Genomic DNA, 8,652 nt, shown 5'->3' on the forward strand with positions numbered 1-8,652 from the left:
CAAAATTTGAGGGATTAAAGTGTAAATATGAAAATTTTAAGGACTAATAGTGCAAATACTTTAAGGGTGGAATGATCTAGAAACTAAGGAAAATTGATAAATAAGGACCAAATTGAATAGGTGAAGAATTATGATGGACTAAATTGTAATTTTACCAAATTAAGTGATGATTCAAGAATGGAATTTTAAAAGATTACGAAGGGCAAAATAGTCAATTGAAAGAGAGAGAAATCTAGAAAGTAATGATGATGTTGGTGATATTTTATAGTTATTTAATTAAATAATTATTATTTATTTAATATTTTAATAAGATATTTTATTTTTTATTTAGTCTATATATATATATGTGTGTGTGTGGAAAAAAAAAACAACACACACACCATCCATTATCTTTCCCATGCAAACTAACGTGAGAAGAAGAGAGAAAGAAAGAAAGTTTTACTTTCTTTTATAATTTGGTTTTTTCACCAAAAATCTACTATTTTCACCTAGAAATCAAAAAAATTTCAATAGCCATCAAGAGAGAAAGATCACAAGGAGACTATGAAAAGCTAGAATATTAAGTTAGATTCAAGAAATAGAAGCTGGAGGAGAGAGAAAATTAAGTTAAAGATTGAAATCAATGGAACAAGGTAAGAACATCAAGATTTCAATACATTTTTAAGATTAATATTATTGAAAAAGCATGGAATTGATGTTAATGTAGAGTTTTCTTATATATGGTCTTATGTTCTTGATATGTTAGTGAAGAGAAAATAAGAGAAAGTAATGAGAAATAGTGTAGAGAAAGAAAATAAGGGTGTTATAAACATGGTAAATAAACATCTTGCACTAAAATAGTTTTGGACAGCAGCAGTAGGTTAATTTTGAAAAATTACCATAAATTGTGAAAATCTAGTTAGAGGATGAAAAAAAAAACAGAATTAAAGCTTATTAAGTCTAGTTTCTTATAAAAGAAACGGTGTAAGCAATGGAATCGTTAATTGTGAGATATAATAAATTTAGTGAGACAAGGTCAGAATGATTTTGGGTTCCCCTGTTCTGACTTTGGAAAATCATAAAAAATTGGAGAAAAATAATTAAGTTCTTAAAGTTATATGTTTAAAATCCTGAATGATTCTATTTTCAATAGAAACAAACGATAACATTATCCAAATCCTGTGTATAATGAGATAATTAATTTTTAGTAAAGAAGGATTGGAACTGTCAGACAACAGAATAAGAGTGAATTTAAAGAATAAACTGTACTTATTGCCTGAACCAAAAATTCTGAAAAGTTTATGGTAAGAATATACGTAAGTCTAGTTTCAAAGGAAATTAGCGGATCTTAATTTCGAATTATTCAGATCAAGATATAAATAATTTAGTGACTATGACGCAAATGGACAGTTTTGAATATACATATAAGTAAATAGTGAAATTATTGATAATGTTACTTATAGCATGTTATATAAATAAAGGATGTGGAATGGAGAGGAGGAGGAGGAAAATATGTATGAATATTCAGCTAGTATGGTTAATTTGCATGTTTTAGGCTCAGGGACTAAATTGAATAAAAGTAAAATTTTATGGGCAATTTTGTAAAAATATTAGAAATGAACAATTTGCATGAAATAGATTATTTTATTATTTGAAACTGCAAAATTGAATGAAATTATTAATTTAGTTCAAGATCGAGAAAAAAACATGTTTTAAGGATTAAATTGAAAAGTGTTGAAATTAAGGAAAATTCTGATATTTTATAGAATTCATGGGTTGTTATCAATTTTTATGAGGATAACGGCTGGAAATAAGGATTAAATTGTAAGAATTTTATTTTTTTGAGCCTAAGGATGAAATTGTCATTAATTAAAAGTTTAGGGATAAAATGATAATTTTGTTTAGAGCATTAATTGAATGTATTAAAACATGAAATAAATGAAAACAATGATCAAATTTATTTATAAAGATCCGGATGACTCGAATACTAGAATTGAACGTGGAAAAGAAAAGATACCAGATTAATGAAATTATAAATATGAACAAATAACGAGCTAAGTTAGTGTAACTTGAATTGTATATTTTAAATGCATGAAATATCGATATAATGAATTACCTGATTTATGTTTATGAAGAAATGACAAGAGAATGATATATATCATGACATGTAAATATGTGATTATCTTTGATACGTTAATACAAGGAAATTAAGTATATTGAGACGAGTAATAAATTCAAGTAAAACACGTTGAGAAAAAAATAAGTACGTTTAAGGGACAATATGCTTGATTTTAATTGGTTCCAAATATGAACGTTAAATGAAATAAAATATCTGATAAATAAATCGGTAACTCCGGTAATGCTCCTTAACTCTATTCCGGTGACGGATGCGGGTTAAGGGCGTTACATGATACATAAAAAGAATTTAAAATGGATGTTATAAAAACGATTTAAAGTATATAAAATAATTAAAAAAAATAGCATCCATTCAAGATAAAATAATATATAAAACTCTTTAAAAATAATATATAAACAATTTAAAATATATAATGTGTAAAAAAAAGTTTGAAATACATAATATATAAAAATATTAAAGTAAATAATGTATAAAAATTTGAAATGAGCGTTATATAAAAAGTTAAAATAGATAATAACAAAAAAATGTAAAATAAATAAATAAATAAATAGAATGTTAATAACAAAAGTAAAAAAACATATATAAGAAAAATGATAATGAAAATAATATTAGTATATAAATAGAAATAAAAATATAATAAATAGAAATATAATAATAGTAGAAATATAAATAGATAAATAAAAATTAGATAAATAATAATAGTATTAGAATAACAAAATAGATATAAATAGAAACATAATAATAATAGCAATAATATATTAAATTAGTTAATTTGATAATAAAATAGCGGAAATAAAAAAAAGATTAAATCGAACTTAAAGCAAAATTTTGGGGCAAATAAAAAATAAATAAAAGGAAATGGACCAATTTAAACATGCGAATAACAAGGAGGGACCAAAAGGGAAATAATCCCCACCCTCCAAAACGTACAGCTTCAAAGAGGACTAAAATGCAGTCAAAATAAATTTTAGGGCCAAAAAAAAATTGAAAACTTAATTGCAAAATAGTAAAAAAAATGGAAGGGCTAAAAGCAATTGGACGAATTTAGAAAAAAACAAATAAATTGAAATGAAATGAACAAAATTCCTACGTGATTGAAAGAGAAAAAAAATAATTTAATTCAAATGGAAATAGGAAAAGAGAGATAATCAAATTCCAAATTGAGGTAGGAATACAGAAGTCCTCTCCCTTCAAAGAACAAAATACCTCTATTTATATATATGGGATTACTAAAAATAGCCTAAATAATTTAATAATAAAATAAAAACAAAAAAAAAATCATATCTTCCTATTTTTAGCCTTTTACCAAGTCAACAAATTTTGAATTCCTTGGCTTTCTCCATCTTTTTTATTTGATCACAATTTAATGATTTTCTTTCAATTTAACCCTTTTTAACTCATTTTCGACCGATTGCAGTCTTTGACTTTATTTATTCAGTTATTATTTTTTGGGGCAAAATTAGCCTATTACAACCATCTCAATCATATATATAGAACATTTCCCATAGTTTTAGAGTTATTAGTACAAAACCGTCTGCTATTGAACAAACCCCAAAATAATGTAACAAAATCAAGGCATACATGGCATGCCAGAACGAAAGATCAGTAAAACCCATTCCTAGTTCCCACAACTCCTGGATGAAAATAAACCTGTCATTGGTAAGCCGAATTTGGGCATGAAATTTTTCATTAAAAACAGTCGGACTCAAACCAAGTTTGATTTAAATAATATAAGGTACATTTAAATTCAAATTAAGTTTATATAAAATATATTTTAAATATTTTATTAATATATGAACAAGAAAATTGATCCTCAAAACCAACCAAACGAACAAGCAACTGCTTGGAAGTGAACAATCAATTATATTGTGCATCCAATGATAAAGAGCCAAATTATTTTCGCTAAAAATTTAATTGATATGAACATAATCCAAAAACAAGAACCATGTAGGTGGTATTTTTATCACGATGCCAGTTCTTAAATATAAGCTAACAGCATCACTAAGTAAATAATCCATATTTGGGCTTCAAAACTTAGCCTTTGAAACCATATAATAGAAAACCCGCTTCCAGCTTTCCACATCTGTACAATTCCACAATCACAATAACCAACACGTTAGGCAAGATTATACCAGACGCAAAAGCACAGCTCACTAGCTTTGCCTAGAAACTAGTGGCTGTCCGCGTCCCATTGTGAATCCCCTCGTTCCATCAGGCATTCTAGGGCCAGGGGGTGGCTTTGATGGTTCAGTGGCATGAGATGAGGATGTCGTTCCATGGCCTGTATAACATAATATATTATCAAACAAATTATTATCATATGGGAATGAAGGGAAAACAAAGAGCTTAGAGCTGTGGGATATTCTGATACCAAGTCCATTGGTACCACGAGTTCTCGGTTTCCTTGCTCGTCCTCTGTTTCTAGGTCGATGCCCATTTTTCTCCTTGGACAAATTCTCGCCATCCTAAGATTAGAAAGCAAATAAATATTTAAAAACCCAGACAATCTTTTACTTATCTAAGAGAATGGTTCCCAATGCATGCCTAGTTCTAACTCAGTCTGCAGAATAGAATATGGAAACTCCACTATGCCAAATTCAAGAAAAATAAAAAGAAACAAGCCATTCAACATCCATTTATTTCGTCCGTTTCTTCCAAAATAAAATAAATAGTGTTGTATGCCTGCCCTTCTAATTCACCACATATTCTTGCACTTATAGAGGAAGTGTTGCCATTTTTTAGTGGAATTTAGAGCCTACCTCATCTGGTAAACCTTCATGATGCTGATTTGAGGCGTTATTCTCATCATCTCCCGTTTGATCAGATGCTTGAGCATTGCTGTTCTTTTCAGCAGGGTCAGGTCCTCTCCAAGCTGGCCTTCGCTGAGCATGTTTGCCCTATAACAAGGTGAAGAACATTAATACCAATTTATTCCCAAAGTTTGAGACGTAAAAGAAACAGGAATATTACCATTATTCGCTTAAGAAGCTTAACATGCATGCCATTTCTCCAGTCACGTTCATCATTCAAGGTAGCCACCTGGTCCCATAACCAGAGGAGCTCAAACTCAATTAATCATGATTACAATATCCCAAAAGGAAAAATACAGTTGATTAAATACTTTGTTGACACTTACAGCTTTTTCAGCAGCCTCCACTGTCTCATACTCCACTAGGGCATGTAACTACACCCAAAACCAGGAAATTAAGCAGATCATAAACAAGGCTATATACATGTAAAGAAAGTATAGCTACAAATAGTGAGCAAGTAAAATAGCCAACCTGAAAGTTTGGAAAACTAGCAAAACAACACTGGATCTATTTCAGAACAAACTGTAACTAGAATCAGGAATCTTTCTCTCTAATCTATTTCAAAAAGGGTCATAATTGTATTGACACTGGATGTTACAAAACCAAGGGGTTTTCAAACTAAACGACAATATAGGAAGAAACCTGTTCTAGATAGCTCTTATAACGAAAGCCTGTCATGCTTACAAATCTATGCCAAACTCAAAGATGGTCACAGATACCAAACATCATAAATTTTACGTACAAACTTAATTAAATACCACAATAACAATGCATGCTAATGTGCCAGCCAATTCATTACAAACCACAAATAACACAAAAATGCTCTTCAGTAATTATTCAGTTCAAAGCTTTGTATGATATTTTCAAGAAAGCATGTCTGATCTAAATGCAACAACTGGTTAGGTTATTAGAACAAGGATTGAGAAGAGAAAAAGAAGGGTAAAGGACAAAAGATTGACTAGTTACACAAAAAATAATCCGACTAGTTAGAAACCAATTCCATACCTTGCTGCTGACCAAAATATCTACCCTAACACTTTTCTTTGACTCTTCCACAGCATGTGGATCGCGGAGGGATATATTCTTGATGCTGAAAATTCAAAAGGAAATCTACAATCATTTAAACAAGGAAGCACAAACATCATACTTAACGGCAAGAAGGAATGAGCACATTTCCTTTATAAAGGAAAACACGTACTTTCCAACTTCACCAAATATCCTCCTAATGTTCTCCACTGAATGATCCTCTGGAAGATTTTCTACCAAAACAGTGAATAACTAGGGTCCACAAATTAGATGTCATTTAAAGATACAAATATGAGAATGAAACCATTAAGTTCCATAAAAGAAATACCTTAGGGTCCCTGACCTCAATAGATGGAAGAGAATTCCGACGCTTCACCATCTTCCCATCAGAACTAACAACCTAGGACATTTCAATGAAATTAACAATTAATGGCTGAGAGAGAGAACAAATTCTGAATCTTTTTGAATTGAAATTGAAAAGAATTCTAAGTCTTCTTGAATTGAAATTGTAGCCTTTGAATCTGTATTACATCAGCAAGTCAGGGCCATATTGCAGTTATTGCATAAGAAAAATGGCTATCTTTATGAGGAGTGAGAGTCTAGAAACATACAAGTAGGGAAGACTCTTTAAGCGCAGCGACTATTGATGGATAACTTCTGCTGAGTCTTTTCATTCTCCTAAAAGACGCAATTAATGATATAGAAACTGCAATGAACAGAAAAAGAAAACATACGCATGTAAATAACAAGATACAATGATAATAAGAATAGGTATTTCAATCTGACATAAGGAAGGCTTCACCTTGCAACAACAATAAAGTAAATAATAACTTAGTCATACAACAATGCTAGAAAACTAAAGAGGCTACTCTATCTCCCCCTTCAACGGTTTTCAACTGATCACTGGAATTGTCCACGAAACAAACATAGATGAATATGCACAGACAGTAGAATTGAAAGTGGATGCATCTGTCACTTTCCAGGTAAAGTGACATGAAGGCATGCAAAAAAGGGACACGTGTATATCCATTTTGTTCAAATTGACGAATTAAAGTGTTGCTAACCTGATTACCAGAACTTAAAACACAGGAGGAATAGAAAATATATAAGCTCAAATTAGTAGGTTTATGTGATCAATCTTGGCAACCGTTAACTGTTGAAGATGCTTATAAGGATACATAATATATAAGCAGTACGTTGCCCATTCATTTATTGCGGAGAGAAGTTTGGACACAGTTACCTAGCCCTTTCCATCTCACTTGTAGGGGAATTCTATGATCAACTACTCTTTTCACTGCTTAAGGAAAATTCAAAAGATAACTTTCTCATGGTTTCACTCAAAACCGCAAAATTCATGGGTTTGACATACGTACTTGCTATTCTTCAATTTCATCATCACAAACAAATTTTTTTACATCATTATCCATAAGTTACTTCAAAACCAAATTCAACTCCACATTCTTAAACTTCCCATACAGTGAAGGCAACCAAAAATTGAAATCCATGCATATTGGGAATCTGCTTAATGCCTTTTACGATATTGCACATTAACTTGTTGGTGATCAGAGTGATCACTGGTCATTTCCACACAGCAAAACTAATCATGACTACAAGTCGAAACATAATATCATTATCCAAACGTGAAATCAGCCTTCAACGCATTCTGCATATGGTATAATCACGCTGTATTCTTAACGCTTGGCAGCGAATATTAGTCACTTACCAAAACCTTCTTTGTTCTTCTTAATCAGACTCATCATGTACTTATCGGTCGGCAAATTTTCATCGCTGAAATAATATTCCACCTACGAAATACGGACAAATGCAGATATATGAATAGAGAATTAAAGACTTCATGTAAACAACAACACAAATGAAAACATAAAAGACTAAACGGGAATGAAAAATTGTAGGATCATCATTTCAAGAACGCAAGTGAGGAGGAATTCGAGCCCTTGCCTGCTTAATGATCTTATTTTTGAGATCATCAGTAAGGACAGCAGTCGCCGACGAGTTCTCCTGATTCTGCTTTTGATCCCGATTTTGACCGTTAGCGTGGTCGTGATCCTCCTCGGACGGAGGAGATAATGTCTCAATCTCCTCCTCTGCCTCGACGGATCCGACGGGAATGAGATCAAGAGAATCGCGCGGCGGAGAGAGCGCGGTAGGACCAGCGGTGGCGATGGTAGGCTCCACGTGGCTGTCCATCTTGGAGAGAGAGTAGGGAGGCAAGGAAAAAGTTAATTATTAAACGGAGGCAACTAATTCAAAAACCCCCCGCCCTTTCCCTTTATTTCCTTTCTCCTCCACTCTCTGGAAAATCTTTGTTTGATCTCTGCGGGACCATTTTATAGTGAAACCGAACTTTCCATTTAAGCCAACAAGGGTTCTTTTTGTCATTTCGGATGAACTTTATGCTATTCTGCTTTTGTCATTTCGGATGAACATTGGATCATTACTATTGAATAATAATTTTTGACAAAATATTTGTTTTACTCTCAAACTTTATAAAAATATTATTTTAATTAATTATTTAATTTTTCATCCTTTTTAATCTTTAAATTTATAATATTTATTAAATCACTCAAAATTAACTGAAAAATTAATTTTTGTTAACTTTGTTGACGTGGCATTTGCATGAAAGTTTTTGTGATGTTATTTAACATTTAATTAATTTTTTAAAAAAATTAAAAAATATTT

At 31.1% G+C, this 8,652-nt stretch overlaps 1 protein-coding gene across 1 annotated transcript; it reads right to left on the bottom strand.

The window, feature by feature from the left end:
* Positions 1 to 3,997: 3,997 nt before the first annotated feature.
* Positions 3,998 to 8,292, bottom strand: LOC107935919 (la-related protein 6A). The gene is made up of 11 exons (XM_016868549.2): positions 7,912 to 8,292; positions 7,676 to 7,757; positions 6,564 to 6,658; positions 6,281 to 6,352; positions 6,125 to 6,204; positions 5,932 to 6,016; positions 5,253 to 5,300; positions 5,087 to 5,155; positions 4,876 to 5,013; positions 4,488 to 4,581; positions 3,998 to 4,397 (listed from the first exon to the last, which is right to left on the bottom strand). Exons 1-11 carry the CDS (start codon positions 8,158 to 8,160, stop codon positions 4,270 to 4,272), a joined length of 1,140 nt encoding a protein of 379 aa, XP_016724038.1. The 5' UTR covers positions 8,161 to 8,292; the 3' UTR covers positions 3,998 to 4,269.
* Positions 8,293 to 8,652: the final 360 nt, after the last annotated feature.

The sequence above is a fragment of the Gossypium hirsutum genome, chromosome A10 (assembly GCF_007990345.1).
Source record: "Gossypium hirsutum isolate 1008001.06 chromosome A10, Gossypium_hirsutum_v2.1, whole genome shotgun sequence".
Lineage (NCBI taxonomy): Eukaryota > Viridiplantae > Streptophyta > Magnoliopsida > Malvales > Malvaceae > Gossypium > Gossypium hirsutum.

What these genes read in the sequence shown, in the direction of transcription:
- LOC107935919 (XM_016868549.2), bottom strand. Translation starts at nt 8,160, where the DNA reads ATGGACAGCCACGTGGAGCCTACCATCGCCACCGCTGGTCCTACCGCG. An exon ending in AGCTTCTTAAGCGAATAATG is followed by an intron (nt 5,014 to 5,086) that starts GTAATATTCCTG and finishes ACCTTGTTATAG; the next exon opens with GGCAAACATGCTCAGCGAAG. An exon ending in TCGTGGTACCAATGGACTTG is followed by an intron (nt 4,398 to 4,487) that starts GTATCAGAATAT and finishes TATGTTATACAG; the next exon opens with GCCATGGAACGACATCCTCA.